We start from the raw sequence: 19,394 nt of genomic DNA, 5'->3' as shown, positions 1-19,394 counted from the left end.
GTACAGTTATTTAATTACAGTTTTACAGGGACCGGACCGAAATGTCGCCAAAATACTTCTAAGTTTGAACGAATGGCAATTCCATTCGACTACTTGATCGAATGGCAATCCCATTCGATCAAGTAGGATAGACTTACTCCTTAAACACCATGATCACTACGTTTGACATCTATGGATCTCTGCTTCTGGCGCATTATGAGTCATGATGTGCGAAATTTTTATTGAGTTCAATGAAACTTTAGCAACTGGATTCTCAGTTGCTGTTGAAAGAGTGCGAGAAATGCCAGTGATTTTTGCTAATTAATGTATTCCAGTTTGTGCGCCAATCCTCTGCATCCTGTATTGTCGTAATTATGTCTTGAACCGCAACGGCAATTACGACATCAACGGCCTCAACGGCATCAGATTACAATGTTATTTAATGTATGTCCTTATGCTAGATATGCAGGGACGCGAGACAATACTACCTAACGTCTTGGTAGAATGATGTTGTGTTCGCCTCTCGTCAACTGTCAACTGTGTTAATATTGGTTGTGGCACTTCCGAGTCCCTAATTTCAAAGGATATATAATTAAAATATTTGTTTCTTTTGATTTAACCTCTCCGTCTTATTGATATTGTTGCTTGCGTACGGGGTTCGTTACGAAATAAATGCACAAGTCCGATGAAAAATGAACAAAAATTTATTAATATCACAGCAAACATGATTGAATGTCCTAAATTAATCGTGCAGTATGAGAATATATCACAGTAGTTATCTTCTAACTACTCAAACGTTCAAGAGAACTTAATTCAAAACAGCTAAAGAAAGCTAATCCGCGAATTCGCTACAATTAACAAGAGCAGTATTCTAAACAAACTCTTAAAACAACAACAAACTAAGGAACTAACTAACTAGAGAGGTTTTCCTCCTTTTTATAAGATTTTTCAATCCCGCGCGAGAACTTTCTGGAACTTTCTCGAAATCAGAAAGAGATATTTATTTATTTAATGTTAAATGCACCCTCTCTTGTATTTTTAATCTTCCGGCTTAGCTTTCTTTTAATATTCGTCACGCGCAGCATAGCACGGGGAATAAAACAATTTTATTTATAAGTCTACTAACATTAGCTGTTTAAATACCAAATTCGTAACACTGCCCCCTTCCCAAGGACTGCACGTCCCGGGCAGTACAATCCCTGAACAGGAAGACAAACTTATAACAGAGGCATAAATACAATAATAAGTATTACATTACAATAACAAACAACATGAACAATAAATTCAACAAATAAAACAAATCAAATGCTATCAAATACAAATCAAATACAAAATACAAATCAAATACTAAATACACATTTAGAAACAAAAAGAACCATGGTCTTACACTATTTACAATTATTTACATTACGTACTATGGCCATAGTAACGAGCTAACCTGTCGTTATGAACGACTTCAGGTTTAGAGTTCGAAGACTTACGAATCAGGACCACGACGTCATTCAGACTAATTAGGACTGGGAACGGGCCATCCCAAGGTGACTGTAATTTAGGACAATTACAGTCACCTTGGAATGGCCCGTCCAGTCGGATTCCATAACCACACCTTGTCTCCTTCGTGGAATTGATGTTCAGTAGCTCTTGTGTCGTATCGGGTCTTCATCTTCTCCGTCGCTCTCGTGCAAAGTTGTGCATCACTTCAAACCGGACCTGGAGATCTTGAATATATTCCTCAGACGATGAAGGAGCATCCGGAGGGCGACCAAACAATAGATCACAAGGCAAACGAAGGTCATGACCGAAGAGCATCTGTGATGGAGAATAGCCGGTAGTCTCGTGGACAGCACTGCGGTAAGCCAGTAAAAACAGTGGTAATTTCTTGTCCCAGTCCTGTTGGTTTCTGGAAACCACTAATTAGAGGTTATTAAGGATGGTTCGATTGAACCTCTCTACCATGCCGTTCAACTGGGGATGTAATGGCGTCGTTTGGGTTTTGCCAATGCCGAGTAGTTTGCAAAGTTCTTTGATTACTGTGGAGGTAAAATTCCTTCCCTGATCGGAATGTTACTGAAGAGCCATTCCGAACATGGAAATCCAGAGCTGTATCATCATCTCAGCTACTGTAACAGCCTCTTGATCAGGAATAGGGTACGCTTCAGGCCACTTGGTGAAGTAATCAATGACGACGAGTATATATTTGTTGCCATCTGCAGTTCGTAGCAGAGGTCCCAAGATGTCAAAGGCGATACTTCAAAAGGCGCCCCTACGTTGTAACGTTGCAGCTTGCCTCGGCTGCGTCTCTTCGGTCCTTTCCGACCTGCACAAACATCGCAAGATCTACACCACTTTTGCACGTCATCCTTTGAATTATTCCAGTAAAAGCGCTCACGAACTCTCTGCAGGGTCTTCATTATTCCAAAGTGACCTCCTGTAGGTCTGTTATGTAGTTGTTTAAGGACATCGGGAATCCGGGATCTTGGAAGTATCAGTTGCCATCGGAACGTCTTCCCATCATCCCTTTCGAATTTCCGGTATAAGACGCCGTTTCGAATGTGAAGTGAATCCCAGAATGCCCAGTATTTTTTTGTTGTAGGACTACAGATAGAAATGTCCTGCCAGGTAGCTTTTCTGTTTCATGACTCCATTAAATCAATTATGGGTTTAATGTCGCGGTCTTCCAGCTGGTCTTTCTGACTTCATCATCACTCCACGGGTCTCGATCAGCCGATGTTGATGTTGTAATTTGTCTTGCGACCGGAGTCAGCAGCTCGTATTTCGCTTCCACCCCTGGAACAATATCGGCAGCTTTCTGGGCAAGTTCGTCTAGACAGGGCGTCGGCGTTCCCGTGTGATGATCCCTTACGATGACGCATAGGGATGTCATATTCTTGGAGTCTGTATCAACCTGGCTATTTGACCCTCAGGATTCTTGAAATTTAAAAGCCAGGCCAATGAGGAATGGTTCCTGCGGAGGAGAAATTTTCTGCCGTATAGATAATGATGGAAATGTTCTACAGCTTTGACTATGGCGGGCAACTCTTTCCTGGTGACACAAAAATTCCTCTCCGGTTTAGACAGGCACTTGCTTCAGTATGCCACTACACGTTCTTGGTCGTCTATTTCTTGGGACAAAACAGTACCGACACTTTCATTGCTTGCGTCTGTGTCAAGAATAAATGGCTGTCGAGCTGAGGATACGTCAGGATTGGAGCAGATGTTAAAGCCTCCTTTAAGTTGTTAAATGCATCCTCGCATTTTTTTTGTCCACAAGAACTTTTGCTTGCTCTCTGTCAGCTTGTGAAGGGGTCTTGCGATGGAAGAAAAGTCCTTCACAAATCTCCTATAGTAGGTGCAAAGCCCTTTCTAGACGTTCTTCAAAATGCTTTCCGACGATGATGATGTCGTCCAGGTATATCAGACAGGCTTCGTAGGAAAGCCCTTTCAAAACAGTTTCCATGAGGCGTTCGAATGTTGCCGGCGCATTACACAGTCCAAAAGGCATCACCTTGAATTGCCAAAGCCCTTGTCCCGTAGTAAATGCCGTCTTTTCTCTGTCATCAGGATGTATTTCTACCCGACAATACCCACTCTTTAAATCAAGTGTTGAGAACCACTTGCTTCCAGAAAGAGTGTCTAGAATGTCGTCAATCCTAGGAAGAGGGTAACTGTCTTTCTTCTTAACCTCATTCAACCGGCGATAGTCGACGCAAAATCTTGTTGAGCCGTCTTTCTTTCTCACTAGGATGTTGGGAGATCCCCATGGACTTGCTGCAGGCTCGATGACATCGCCTTCTTCCATATCCTTTAAAATTGTTCGTACCTCTTCCTGTTTAGCAAACGGCAGACGCCTTGGATGTTGCTTGATCGGGGTATGATCGTCGGTATCGGTTCTATGTTGTGTCAAACTAGTTCGACCCACGTCAGAAGACGAGCGGGAGAAAACAACTTGAAGATCTTTAATGAAGCGATCGGCAGCATTCTTCTCTTCATCGTTTAATTTCGCATTCTGAAGTAACTCTGGTGTAATTTTTTCTGAAGACACGGATTCTTGGATGTTACTCTTCCTTTCAACGGTGGTTACTGGAGTACATGCTCCAACCACTTCACCTTTCTTAATAACTCTCACCTTCTCAGTTACATTGGCGACTCTCACCGGAATAACCGTTCTGGATATGTCGACGAGTGTTGAGGCTACTAGTACTCCTTTTGGGCTATTACAGTTATTGAGATATTCTATGATGCCGTAGCGGAAATTTTTGTTTTCGGCTATGGATTCAGGAAGTAAAATTTCTGTTCTTGCCGGTATTGTGATATTGTCTTGTGCTATGATTTTATGGACAGATTTAACTTCTTCATCATTAACTCCAAATAAAGCTATGTCCTCAGATGTAGAATGTAATTCGTTATTTTTAAAGTCCAAGGAAAAATTGTATTTCCCTAGAAAGTCCAATCCGAGTATGCAAGAATCAGTGATCTCTGCTGCATATGCCGTGTGATGGTAAGAGGCACTTCCAAACGTGATGCTAACATTTACTTTTCCATCGATGTCGATCTTCTCACCAGACACAGTCTGGAGGGTAACGCAGGCCGGCGTTCAGATAAGTTTGCTTCCCAGTTGTTGAGCCAAATTCTTTCGGAGGATAGTAACGTTGGCTCCTGTATCTATCATCATATTGCAGGGAACTCTATTAATATGTCCTTTTGTGAAAAATCAATTACTGCCGCCTCTCACTGCAGAAATCTGAAGCGCTTTAAACTGGGGCATTTCATTATCTGGCAACCTCCGCCCCACGACGTGGCCACTAATTAGTTTCCCTGCTGTTTGTAAAGAACGGTCTTAATATCCGCACCCTGGGGTATTCTGTAGTTCCGTCGTATGTATCCTTCACCACCACAGTCCCAGCATTTTACGGTCGGCTTCTTGTCACCAATATTCTGTCTCAAGGCATTCAGTTGTTTAGTTAAATCGTCTAGACGAGCAGTGACTTGATCCCCTGGCTCCTGGACTTGAGCAGCTCTGATTGGGTGGCGGTCTCTACGCGTGGCTTGCTGGACTGCCTCGAATTTCATGGCGTACACTAAAGCGCTTTTAAAGTTCCATCGGCTTTTAAAGCTTCAGTTGCCATCGGAACGTCTTCCCATCATCCCTTTCGAATTTCCGGTATAACACGCCGTTTCGAATGTGAAGTGAATCCCAGAATGCCCAGTATTTTTTTGTTGTAGGACTATAGATAGAAATGTCCTGCCAGGTAGCTTTTCTGTTTCATGACTCCATTAAATCAATTATGGGTTTAATGTTGCGGTCTTCCAGCTGGTCTTTCTGACTTCATCATCACTCCACGGGTCTCGATCAGCCGATGTTGATGTTGTAATTTGTCTTGCGACCGGAGTCAGCAGCTCGTATTTCGCTTCCACCCCTGGAACAATATCGGCAGCTTTCTGGGCAAGTTCGTCTAGACAGGGCGTCGGCGTTCCCGTGTGATGATCCCTTACAATGACGCATAGGGATGTCATATTCTTGGAGTCTGTATCAACCTGGCTATTTGACCCTCAGAATTCTTGAAATTTAAAAGCCAGGCCAATGAGGAATGGTCCCTGCGGAGGAGAAATTTTCTGCCGTATAGATAATGATGGAAATGTTCTACAGCTTTGACTATGGCGGGCAACTCTTTCCTGGTGACACAAAAATTCCTCTCCGGTTTAGACAGGCACTTGCTTCAGTATGCCACTACACGTTCTTGGTCGTCTATTTCTTGGGACAAAACAGTACCGACACTTTCATTGCTCGCGTCTGTGTCAAGAATAAATGGCTGTCGAGCTGAGGATACGTCAGGATTGGAGCAGATGTTAAAGCCTCCTTTAAGTTGTTAAATGCATCCTCGCATTTTTTTGTCCACAAGAACTTTTGCTTGCTCTCTGTCAGCTTGTGAAGGGGTCTTGCGATGGAAGAAAAGTCCTTCACAAATCTCCTATAGTAGGTGCAAAGCCCTTTCTAGACGTTCTTCAAAATGCTTTCCGACGATGATGATGTCGTCCAGGTATATCAGACAGGCTTCGTAGGAAAGCCCTTTCAAAACAGTTTCCATGAGGCGTTCGAATGTTGCCGGCGCATTACACAGTCCAAAAGGCATCACCTTGAATTGCCAAAGTCCTTGTCAGGTAGTAAATGCCGTCTTTTCTCTGTCATCAGGATGTATTTCTACCCGACAATACCTACTCTTTAAATCAAGTGTTGAGAACCACTTGCTTCCAGAAAGAGTGTGTAGAATGTCGTCAATCCTAGGAAGAGGGTAACTGTCTTTCTTCTTAACCTCATTCAACCGACGATAGTCGACGCAAAATCTTGTTGAGCCGTCTTTCTTTCTGACTAGGATGTTGGGAGATCCCCATGGACTTGCTGCAGGCTCGATGACATCGCCTTCTTCCATATCCTTTAAAATTGTTCGTACCTCTTCCTGTTTAGCAAACGGCAGACGCCTTGGATGTTGCTTGATCGGGGTATGATCGTCGGTATCGGTTCTATGTTGTGTCAAACTAGTTCGACCCACGTCAGAAGACGAGCGGGAGAAAACAACTTGAAGATCTTTAATGAAGCGATCGGCAGCATTCTTCTCTTCATCGTTTAATTTCGCATTCTGAAGTAACTCTGGTGTAATTTTTCTGAAGACACGGATTCTTGGATGTTACTCTTCCTTTCAACGGTGGTTACTGGAGTACATGCTCCAACCACTTCACCTTTCTTAATAACTCTCACCTTCTCAGTTACATTGGCGACTCTCACCGGGATAACCGTTCTGGATATGTCGACGAGTGTTGAGGCTACTAGTACTCCTTTTGGGCTATTACAGTTATTGAGATATTCTGTGATGCCGTAGCGGAAATTTTTGTTTTCGGCTATGGATTCAGGAAGTAAAATTTCTGTTCTTGCCGGTATTGTGATACTGTCTTGTGCTATGATTTTATGGACAGATTTAACTTCTTCATCATTAACTCCAAATAAAGCTATGTCCTCAGATGTAGAATGCAATTCGTTATTTTTAAAGTCCAAGGAAAAATTGTATTTCCCTAGAAAGTCCAATCCGAGTATGCAAGAATCTGTGATCTCTGCTGCATATGCCGTGTGATGGTAAGAGGCACTTCCAAACGTGATGCTAACATTTACTTTTCCATCGATGTCGATCTTCTCACCAGACACAGTCTGGAGGGTAACGCAGGCCGGCGTTCAGATAAGTTTGCTTCCCAGTTGTTGAGCCAAATTCTTTCGGAGGATAGTAACGTTGGCTCCTGTATCTATCATCATATTGCAGGGAACTCTATTAATATGTCCTTTTGTGAAAAATCAATTACTGCCGCCTCTCACTGCAGAAATCTGAAGCGCTTTAAACTGGGGCATTTCATTATCTGGCAACCTCCGCCCCACGACGTGGCCACTAATTAGTTTCCCTGCTGTTTGTAAAGAACGGTCTTAATATCCGCACCCTGGGGTATTCTGTAGTTCCGTCGTATGTATCCTTCACCACCACAGTCCCAGCATTTTACGGTCGGCTTCTTGTCACCAATATTCTGTCTCAAGGCATTCAGTTGTTTAGTTAAATCGTCTAGACGAGCAGTGACTTGATCCCCTGGCTCCTGGACTTGAGCAGCTCTGATTGGGTGGCGGTCTCTACGCGTGGCTTGCTGGACTGCCTCGAATTTCATGGCGTACACTAAAGCGCTTTTAAAGTTCCATCGGCTTTTAAAGCTTCAGTTGCCATCGGAACGTCTTCCCATCATCCCTTTCGAATTTCCGGTATAAGACGCCGTTTCGAATGTGAAGTGAATCCCAGAATGCCCAGTATTTTTTTGTTGTAGGACTATAGATAGAAATGTCCTGCCAGGTAGCTTTTCTGTTTCATGACTCCATTAAATCAATTATGGGTTTAATGTTGCGGTCTTCCAGCTGGTCTTTCTGACTTCATCATCACTCCACGGGTCTCGATCAGCCGATGTTGATGTTGTAATTTGTCTTGCGACCGGAGTCAGCAGCTCGTATTTCGCTTCCACCCCTGGAACAATATCGGCAGCTTTCTGGGCAAGTTCGTCTAGACAGGGCGTCGGCGTTCCCGTGTGATGATCCCTTACAATGACGCATAGGGATGTCATATTCTTGGAGTCTGTATCAACCTGGCTATTTGACCCTCAGAATTCTTGAAATTTAAAAGCCAGGCCAATGAGGAATGGTCCCTGCGGAGGAGAAATTTTCTGCCGTATAGATAATGATGGAAATGTTCTACAGCTTTGACTATGGCGGGCAACTCTTTCCTGGTGACACAAAAATTCCTCTCCGGTTTAGACAGGCACTTGCTTCAGTATGCCACTACACGTTCTTGGTCGTCTATTTCTTGGGACAAAACAGTACCGACACTTTCATTGCTCGCGTCTGTGTCAAGAATAAATGGCTGTCGAGCTGAGGATACGTCAGGATTGGAGCAGATGTTAAAGCCTCCTTTAAGTTGTTAAATGCATCCTCGCATTTTTTTGTCCACAAGAACTTTTGCTTGCTCTCTGTCAGCTTGTGAAGGGGTCTTGCGATGGAAGAAAAGTCCTTCACAAATCTCCTATAGTAGGTGCAAAGCCCTTTCTAGACGTTCTTCAAAATGCTTTCCGACGATGATGATGTCGTCCAGGTATATCAGACAGGCTTCGTAGGAAAGCCCTTTCAAAACAGTTTCCATGAGGCGTTCGAATGTTGCCGGCGCATTACACAGTCCAAAAGGCATCACCTTGAATTGCCAAAGTCCTTGTCCCGTAGTAAATGCCGTCTTTTCTCTGTCATCAGGATGTATTTCTACCCGACAATACCTACTCTTTAAATCAAGTGTTGAGAACCACTTGCTTCCAGAAAGAGTGTGTAGAATGTCGTCAATCCTAGGAAGAGGGTAACTGTCTTTCTTCTTAACCTCATTCAACCGACGATAGTCGACGCAAAATCTTGTTGAGCCGTCTTTCTTTCTGACTAGGATGTTGGGAGATCCCCATGGACTTGCTGCAGGCTCGATGACATCGCCTTCTTCCATATCGTTTAAAATTGTTCGTACCTCTTCCTGTTTAGCAAACGGCAGACGCCTTGGATGTTGCTTGATCGGGGTATGATCGTTGGTATCGGTTCTATGTTGTGTCAAACTAATTCGACCCACGTCAGAAGACGAGCGGGAGAAAACAACTTGAAGATCTTTAATGAAGCGATCGGCAGCATTCTTCTCTTCATCGTTTAATTTCGCATTCTGAAGTAACTCTGGTGTAATTTTTTCTGAAGACACGGATTCTTGGATGTTACTCTTCCTTTCAACGGTGGTTACTGGAGTACATGCTCCAACCACTTCACCTTTCTTAATAACTCTCACCTTCTCAGTTACATTGTCGACTCTCACCGTGATAACCGTTCTGGATATGTCGACGAGTGTTGAGGCTACTAGTACTCCTTTTGGGCTATTACAGTTATTGAGATATTCTGTGATGCCGTAGCGGAAATTTTTGTTTTCGGCTATGGATTCAGGAAGTAAAATTTCTGTTCTTGCCGGTATTGTGATATTGTCTTGTGCTATGATTTTATGGACAGATTTAACTTCTTCATCATTAACTCCAAATAAAGCTATGTCCTCAGATGTAGAATGCAATTCGTTATTTTTAAAGTCCAAGGAAAAATTGTATTTCCCTAGAAAGTCCAATCCGAGTATGCAAGAATCAGTGATCTCTGCTGCATATGCCGTGTGATGGTAAGAGGCACTTCCAAACGTGATGCTAACATTTACTTTTCCATCGATGTCGATCTTCTCACCAGACACAGTCTGGAGGGTAACGCAGGCCGGCGTTCAGATAAGTTTGCTTCCCAGTTGTTGAGCCAAATTCTTTCGGAGGATAGTAACGTTGGCTCCTGTATCTATCATCATATTGCAGGGAACTCTATTAATATGTCCTTTTGTGAAAAATCAATTACTGCCGCCTCTCACTGCAGAAATCTGAAGCGCTTTAAACTGGGGCATTTCATTATCTGGCAACCTCCGCCCCACGAGGTGGCCACTAATTAGTTTCCCTGCTGTTTGTAAAGAACGGTCTTAATATCCGCACCCTGGGGTATTCTGTAGTTCCGTCGTATGTATCCTTCACCACCACAGTCCCAGCATTTTACGGTCGGCTTCTTGTCACCAATATTCTGTCTCAAGGCATTCAGTTGTTTAGTTAAATCGTCTAGACGAGCAGTGACTTGATCCCCTGGCTCCTGGACTTGAGCAGCTCTGATTGGGTGGCGGTCTCTACGCGTGGCTTGCTGGACTGCCTCGAATTTCATGGCGTACACTAAAGCGCTTTTAAAGTTCCATCGGCTTTTAAAGCTTCAGTTGCCATCGGAACGTCTTCCCATCATCCCTTTCGAATTTCCGGTATAAGACGCCGTTTCGAATGTGAAGTGAATCCCAGAATGCCCAGTATTTTTTGTTGTAGGACTACAGATAGAAATGTCCTGCCAGGTAGCTTTTCTGTTTCATGACTCCATTAAATCAATTATGGGTTTAATGTCGCGGTCTTCCAGCTGGTCTTTCTGACTTCATCATCACTCCACGGGTCTCGATCAGCCGATGTTGATGTTGTAATTTGTCTTGCGACCGGAGTCAGCAGCTCGTATTTCGCTTCCACCCCTGGAACAATATCGGCAGCTTTCTGGGCAAGTTCGTCTAGACAGGGCGTCGGCGTTCCCGTGTGATGATCCCTTACGATGACGCATAGGGATGTCATATTCTTGGAGTCTGTATCAACCTGGCTATTTGACCCTCAGGATTCTTGAAATTTAAAAGCCAGGCCAATGAGGAATGGTCCCTGCGGAGGAGAAATTTTCTGCCGTATAGATAATGATGGAAATGTTCTACAGCTTTGACTATGGCGGGCAACTCTTTCCTGGTGACACAAAAATTCCTCTCCGGTTTAGACAGGCACTTGCTTCAGTATGCCACTACACATTCTTGGTCGTCTATTTCTTGGGACAAAACAGTACCGACACTTTCATTGCTCGCGTCTGTGTCAAGAATAAATGGCTGTCGAGCTGAGGATATGTCAGGATTGGAGCAGATGTTAAAGCCTCCTTTAAGTTGTTAAATGCATCCTCGCATTTTTTTGTCCACAAGAACTTTTGCTTGCTCTCTGTCAGCTTGTGAAGGGGTCTTGCGATGGAAGAAAAGTCCTTCACAAATCTCCTATAGTAGGTGCAAAGCCCTTTCTAGACGTTCTTCAAAATGCTTTCCGACGATGATGATGTCGTCCAGGTATATCAGACAGGCTTCGTAGGAAAGCCCTTTCAAAACAGTTTCCATGAGGCGTTCGAATGTTGCCGGCGCATTACACAGTCCAAAAGGCATCACCTTGAATTGCCAAAGCCCTTGTCCCGTAGTAAATGCCGTCTTTTCTCTGTCATCAGGATGTATTTCTACCTGAGAATACCCACTCTTTAAATCAAGTGTTGAGAACCACTTGCTTCCAGAAAGAGTGTCTAGAATGTCGTCAATCCTAGGAAGAGGGTAACTGTCTTACTTCTTAACCTAATTCAACCGGCGATAGTCGACGCAAAATCTTGTTGAGCCGTCTTTCTTTCTGACTAGGATGTTGGGAGATCCCCATGGACTTGCTGCAGGCTCGATGACATCGCCTTCTTCCATATCCTTTAAAATTGTTCGTACCTCTTCCTGTTTAGCAAACGGCAGACGCCTTGGATGTTGCTTGATCGGGGTATGATCGTCGGTATCGGTTCTATGTTGTGTCAAACTAGTTCGACCCACGTCAGAAGACGAGCGGGAGAAAACAACTTGAAGATCTTTAATGAAGCGATCGGGAGCATTCTTCTCTTCATCGTTTAATTTCGCATTCTGAAGTAACTCTGGTGTAATTTTTTCTGAAGACACGGATTCTTGGATGTTACTCTTCCTTTCAACGGTGGTTACTGGAGTACATGCTCCAACCACTTCACCTTTCTTAATAACTCTCACCTTTTCAGTTACATTGGCGACTCTCACCGGGATAACCGTTCTGGATATGTCGACGAGTGTTGAGGCTACTAGTACTCCTTTTGGGCTATTACAGTTATTGAGATATTCTATGATGCCGTAGCGGAAATTTTTGTTTTCGGCTATGGATTCAGGAAGTAAAATTTCTGTTCTTGCCGGTATTGTGATATTGTCTTGTGCTATGATTTTATGGACAGATTTAACTTCTTCATCATTAACTCCAAATAAAGCTATGTCCTCAGATGTAGAATGCAATTCGTTATTTTTAAAGTCCAAGGAAAAATTGTATTTCCCTAGAAAGTCCAATCCGAGTATGCAAGAATCAGTGATCTCTGCTGCATATGCCGTGTGATGGTAAGAGGCACTTCCAAACGTGATGCTAACATTTACTTTTCCATCGATGTCGATCTTCTCACCAGACACAGTCTGGAGGGTAACGCAGGCCGGCGTTCAGATAAGTTTGCTTCCCAGTTGTTGAGCCAAATTCTTTCGGAGGATAGTAACGTTGGCTCCTGTATCTATCATCATATTGCAGGGAACTCTATTAATATGTCCTTTTGTGAAAAATCAATTACTGCCGCCTCTCACTGCAGAAATCTGAAACGCTTTAAACTGGGGCATTTCATTATCTGGCAACCTCCGCCCCACGAGGTGGCCACTAATTAGTTTCCCTGCTGTTTGTAAAGAACGGTCTTAATATCCGCACCCTGGGGTATTCTGTAGTTCCGTCGTATGTATCCTTCACCACCACAGTCCCAGCATTTTACGGTCGGCTTCTTGTCACCAATATTCTGTCTCAAGGCATTCAGTTGTTTAGTTAAATCGTCTAGACGAGCAGTGACTTGATCCCCTGGCTCCTGGACTTGAGCAGCTCTGATTGGGTGGCGGTCTCTACGCGTGGCTTGCTGGACTGCCTCGAATTTCATGGCGTACACTAAAGCGCTTTTAAAATCTTTAACATCCGAGATTCGCAGTGCTTTCTGTATTTCAGAGTCCCGGATGCCATTGATGAAATATTGCAGCGACAGGATTTCTCTTGTTTCTGTCGGGCACTCCGAAAAGGCGTGATGTGACAGCCTTTCAACATCCGTAGCGAGCTCCTGAAGTATTTCGGTGGGCTTCTGCTGATGGGATTTTAGTTGAAGCCTGCTGTAGTTTTTTAAACACTTTTTTCGGAAGCGCAACTCCAATGCGCCAGCTAGAGCTTCAAAGTCTAATCTCTAGTTTTCGGGAAGAATCTGCAGGATATCCGCTGCGTCTGCTCTCAGGGAAGCGGCGAGATGACAGGCCTTAGCTTGGGAATCCCATCCATTCGCATCCGCAACTGTAGAAAATTGGGTCTTATACACTTGCCAGAATGTCTTCCCATCATATGTGGATAGCTTCAGAGATGGACGAGTAGGCATCGGTAGAAATTTAAAATTATCCGGATAGCTCCTTTCCGTCGCTACGAATTTCTTTAAATCATCAACTTTTTTTGTGACCGCAGACACTCTATCATTAATTCGTTGTTCCACGACAGAAACTCTCTCTTCTATTTCTTTTTTTACCGAAGAAACGTTTTCTTCAATGTTTCCAACTTTATTTTCAACTGCGTCAATTCTGCCTTCCATAACCTCGAATTTGTTTTCTATTACGCTGGTAATTTCTATTTTCATCTCCTCATCTCTTGACCTGCTTCAATCTTTTCCTGAACAGTCGTCATTCTACTTTAACTGCTTCCATCTTTTCTTGGACGGCTTCCTGTCCCGCCTTAAACTCTTCTTTAATGGATGTCATCTCTGCTTTAACAGAATCTTTCATGTCTTCTTTAAATAATGCTTGGCCAGCTTCGATCTTTTTCTGCCTATATTTCATCTCCACTTTAATTTCTTCATTAAAAGATGTTTGGCCAGCTTCCATCTTTTCTTGGAACGCAGCAAAAGCACTGATGAGCTGCCTCAATTGTTCTCCCATCGCTCTTGTTATTGGCATTCAAATCCCACTTCTGACACCAAAAATTGTTGCGTGCGTACGGGTTCGTTACAAAATGAATGCACAAGTCCGATAAAAAATGAAGAAAATTTATTATTATCACAACAAATATGATTAAATGTCCTCAAATAATCGTGCAGTATCACAATATATCACAGTAGTCATCTTCTAACTACTCAAACGTTCAAGAGAACTTGATTCAAAACAGCTAAAGAAAGCTTATCCATGAATTCGCTACAATTAACAAGAGCAGTATTCTAAACAAACTCTTAAAACAACAATAAACTAAGTAATTAACTAACTAGAGAGGTTTTTCCTCCTTTTTATAAGATTTTTATATCCCGCGAGAGAACTTTCTGGAACTTTCTCGAAATCAAAAAGAAATATTTATTTATTTAATGCACGCGCTCTTGTATTTTTAATCTTACGGCTTAGCTTTCTTTTAATATTCTTCACGTGCTGCACAGCACGGGGAATAAAACAATTTTATTCATAAGTCTACTAATATTAGCTGTTTAAATACCAAATTCGTAACACTATGTTCATAGCTTCCTTTGGTATCAGCACGTAACGGCGCAATTTGCACGCAGAGATAGTGCTACGACGTCTTCTGTTTGCCTTTATAATTTTTCCAACTATTTTAGAATCCCCGTACATGCATATGTAAGGCATGATTAGATATTTCTTTATTTTATAACCTAATGTATAATTTCATATTCAGCGGTTTCTTCAAATCATGCTTTTAAAAAAAATGATATAATGCACCTTTTGGGGAAGAATGGTATCTGAAAGTTTCCTAGTCGGATAATTTTCTTTTACTGGAGGTAATCGAACACGTCTGAAAACAAATTAATTTTCAAGAATTTAAACCTATTTATTTACCTCTGAATTTCAAATTCATAGCATCTTCAGCATCTGTAAAAACGGTAGCATCATCAGCATGTCTGTCCTTCCAACCCCCACAGGCAAATTGATAAAAATCCTCGCAAGGATTAGCATCCTCATCCAAATTAAATAAAATTTCATCAGCTGCAAGATAAATGAAAAATCATTAGTACAGTATGAATTTTGTTCCTCAAAAATAATTGCCATTCAAATTCCATAGAAAAATGTACAAGTTTGAGCTGTTAAGAGACAGAAACAGTATCTGTATGAATAATGTAAAAATCATCAACTATTCATACTAGAAGAATTTAGTGTTAGGAATTTAAGCTTATCTGATGTTACATAATTAAAACAAGGCTCATTCAGTTTATATTGCATGTAGGAAACTTAATTTAAATTGTAGTAGCAGAGTAGAAATTAAGTTCTAACTGCAATTGCATTTGTTAGATTTTTATTAAAATTAATAAACATTTCGCCCAGTGCTTTTGCGCATATTAAATATTTTGCTTGTATTGGGATAAACTTAAAACATAACGCATTAGAAAGCATTTAGGAAGAAAGAATTGTGAAAAGTAAGCATTATTTCTAACCTAATTTTGTTTGAATGCCTTAGAAATTAAGAAATCAGCGATGTAGTAATGGAGCCACTTTCCGACAGAAATAAATTTTCTAAGTTAGATTAAAAGAACGCATTATGTATTGTGTAAATTTTCCTCTGTTAAAAAAAGTACGTGTTGGAATTTTATTTCCGAATGAATATGAACTAGTTTTAAGGTATCATAAAATTAAGAACGGATTCAACAAATTTGATAATTCCATATAATAATACAGATATGAAATACATTCGGATTACAGCTTGATATAAATGATACCAAAACATCCGATAAAATGAATTAAATATTATAGGAATAAAATGGATGAGGGAGGAAATGTGATTACTTAAACAAACTTTTAGAGTTGCAGTTTCAAAGCTTAAATAGAAGCCTACTTCAGGTATGAATCTCAAAATAAGAACAAAAAGAGAAAATGTGCCCAAAGTATAACATAGGGAAATATTTTTAACAAATTATATGGAATATGGATCATCAAAGCAGAAAGAATATTTAGATGTGAAAAAACTTCAAAAAATCCAATTCATTAGTTTTAGATCCTTTCTAAGTAATTTTGTTGCAGAAAAATAGGAAAACGTGGTTCTGTAATCCATCTTAATTATCTGAAGATATTTATATAAATTTCATTGTTCTTGACGTGAAATTTTAAGGCTCGTTCTGTTTGCTCAATGTGTATTAAACCACACTACCAGGAAAAGTTATAGACACACTAGAATCTAAGATTGAATTTCGAGATTTTATTTGGGAAAAAACACGAAACTGAAGCAATGTAAAATGTATGAGTTTTATAACTAACCCGTAAAAAGATGCAATAAGTGGAAAACTTTTTGCGAGCGGTCAGAACGAAAGAATATTTTGTGGGGGGACTCAGCAGTGGCTCTACAGACCCTTTGTAAAACATATTCGATACGATAGTTCTAAAACCACTTTCAATCTTGTGCAAGCAACTTAAAATAATAATGATATCTAATTTCGACAGTTCTGGCTATGAGCCGTTAATAGGTTTGGACTCTATCTACGTTATGCCGATATCGAACGTATTTAGGTGTCAAACCTACGCTTTGCTGACGATACGTAGTGTCGGCCATATGACAGTATCAATACTATACAAGATAAATATACCACTGTCGATAATTATCGAGACACTTTCCATCGACAGTAGATTAGTAAAAATAATCTAACATAATAAAGATGTACATTTTCATACAGCTGCTCGACTGGATTTCAAGAATAATGTTTCTCATTCTCTAATTAAGTCTATGAACAATATTAACTCTCCAAAACATATTATTGAGATATCACTTTTCTGAGCGAAAACTCGCAACAATATCAAATAGCTTTATTACTGAGAGATTGCAAACCAAAAGCTATTTTCTGGCTTCATGCCCAAATGCAGACTTCTAACTTTACGTTCGACACTGTTGTATGCTATATATGTTGCAGCACACTCTAATAACAGTATTCGTAGATGATGTAACATTAGGTATTTCTGAAAGAACGAGATATAAACTATAGGGAGGTGTTAATCAATACTGGAAATTTTCAGCTTCCTTATAAAAAACAAAATGTAGATATTTTGCAGGAGAAATTCAAAGCTGTTTTATATAGCTCCTCACGGATTATTAAAAAGATACCGGTATTTATACTAGAATAAATTATATTATAACTGAATACATATTAACTGAATATATTAAAATAAAAATATTAAAATATTCCCTGGGATAAAATGTCTCTTCAGAAAATGTAAGGTCAGATCTGAGCTCTGAATCCTCCTAACTAACATTAGCTATTCGAAACAGTGGCAGAAAAGATAGTATCCTAGAGCTCATCAGCATGGACATCTCTCAGTGAGTGAAATAAGTGTTCACTCCTCTCCGTTCAGCATTCTCTTCTACTAAATATAACATAAAAATAACTTCAAGTGCAATTCTTTATGTCTTCCCAGGTAAACCACCCCTTCATCTTATTGTAACAGTAGAAGCAGTAGAAGCTAAGAAGGTAAATATGAGAAGAAATAAAACTTCGAGATAATCCATTTTAACCAATAAATTATGAATGCCCGAAATCACTGTACCACCATCACCTAGCTACGAAGCATATCATCAAGATATGTGTTTTAAAAAAATCATCGTATCAAATTCCTTTTTGCCTGTTATCTACACATATGCTTGGAATTATACAGTACTCACGCCTCCCTCCCCGTCAATACGACCCCACTACGAGCACCGCGAGCTAGTCAGAGCACTTACTGGCGAGTACTGCTTTGTGAGTGTTTCGATGCATCACAAAGATTTGCTCAAGCCTCCCATGTTGGGAGCCCACTCACAACTTGGTGAGCTGGTTAGCAGCTCCCCGTTCGAGGAACGTTGCCGCCCATCCACCTCGCAGAGTTGGACCGTAAATGGGTGTTATAAAAGTTCAGAAGAATGTAGGTAGCGATGTCATCATCAACTTGTCAAAATATTGAGTTTACAAATCAAACGGTCATCTATGCCCTCATAGTGTTCTTTTAAAAAGATAGTTGAGAACTATCAATGAAGCTGTTAATTTACCGATTCTGTCAACGTTACCGAAATGAATATCCACTCGGATTGGTAAAAGATAGTTGAGAACTATCATTGAAGCTGTTAATTTACCGATTCTGTCAACGTTACCAAAATGAATATCCACTCGGATTGCTTTTCAGCAATCAGTTTTCTTCATCTGCTTCCTCTCAGTCCCCTTATACAGACGATTATTGGACGATTTCCTCTCGAAATGACTCAAAGAACTGATTCACTTTACTGACAGAATGAACAGTGATTACAGAAAATGGAGGATACATCGCGCTTCTTCTCTTAGATCTTCATGGAAGAATATGCCTAAATTTTTAATGAACATTTAAATTGTTTTTGTTACTTTAATTTTGAAATGTATTTTAATGAGTAGGAGAATTACATGCAGACAATACACTTCCGATTGCAAGGGTACTAAAAGAAAAATATTTAAATTTAGTAAAAGAATATTGCATAATCAGAACATAACGAGGAGAATTTAAGTAGGTAATTTAAAATTAAATTAGCATTTCTAATACACGTATTAATTAAAATTATTTTAATAATTATAATTATTCAAATATTAAAATAGAAAACTGATTATACGATTTTTCCTACTTCAAAAGAAATCTCAAATGTTTGAATCCTTTTGTTGAGAAATTTATCTTTCTTCGCCCTTGCATTTGTATAATATTGTGTACCCTTCATGAATGCCACTATTTTTGGAAAATTCTTTGTTTCAATAATTTTCACCTCGTTTACATTGACCTAATTAAAAGACTTCATGGTATGAGTAAATCAAAGAGCTGCATAATTTTGTTTTGGTGTCGAGCTTATGCATTGTTGATTATGTGTTGATGTCGGTCCTACGCATTATTGATTAGAGGTGGACGATTTCCTCTCGAAATGGCTCAAAGAACTGATTCACTTTACTGACAGAATGAACAGTGATTACAGAAAATGGAGGGGTCTTTTACAGTTTGAGGTGAACTTTTGTTGGAAGCAGGCCAGGCCTATTAGTTTACGATCTGATTCGCTTTACTATGTTAGTGAATACCTGATTCGCCAAAAGAAAGCAAAGCTCTTTTACAGTCCAAATGCACTGAGAGCTTTTGTTGAATGCGGGTCAGGAAAGTCCGATTCTTATTTTAGGAGAGAAAAGAATGTTTATGCTGCCATATGAGTTTTTTTTTTTTTTTTTTTTTTTCATTTCTCAGCTTTTTGAAATTTTTTACTCTGGAATTTTTTGTTAGATCTACGTAGAATAGAGGTTTAGGGAATCTCTAAACTACAGTTGAATGAAATATCTGGGAATAGCGCCTGATTGCATCAATTCTTCGGATCCCATTGCTGGTTCAATTCTCTTCGCTTTTCGCTGCATC

General features: G+C 40.5%; 1 protein-coding gene across 2 annotated transcripts in view; it reads right to left on the bottom strand.

Annotated features, from left to right (window-relative positions):
- The window catches only part of LOC118196519 (neprilysin-2-like), a 218,974-nt gene that overhangs the window by 169,870 nt on the left and 29,710 nt on the right, over positions 1-19,394 (bottom strand). For both annotated transcript variants that reach the window (XM_085816761.1, XM_085816771.1), the window contains exon 4: positions 14,865-15,011. In XM_085816761.1, coding sequence (XP_085672887.1) covers positions 14,865-15,011 — 147 coding nt within the window. The remainder of the gene's footprint in view (positions 1-14,864; positions 15,012-19,394) is intronic.

The sequence above is a fragment of the Stegodyphus dumicola genome, chromosome 1, assembly GCF_044657685.1.
Source record: "Stegodyphus dumicola isolate Sdum_Otavi_A_Nest chromosome 1, ASM4465768v1".
Taxonomy (NCBI): domain Eukaryota; kingdom Metazoa; phylum Arthropoda; class Arachnida; order Araneae; family Eresidae; genus Stegodyphus; species Stegodyphus dumicola.
This window is presented reverse-complemented; position numbering and strand designations above follow the sequence as displayed.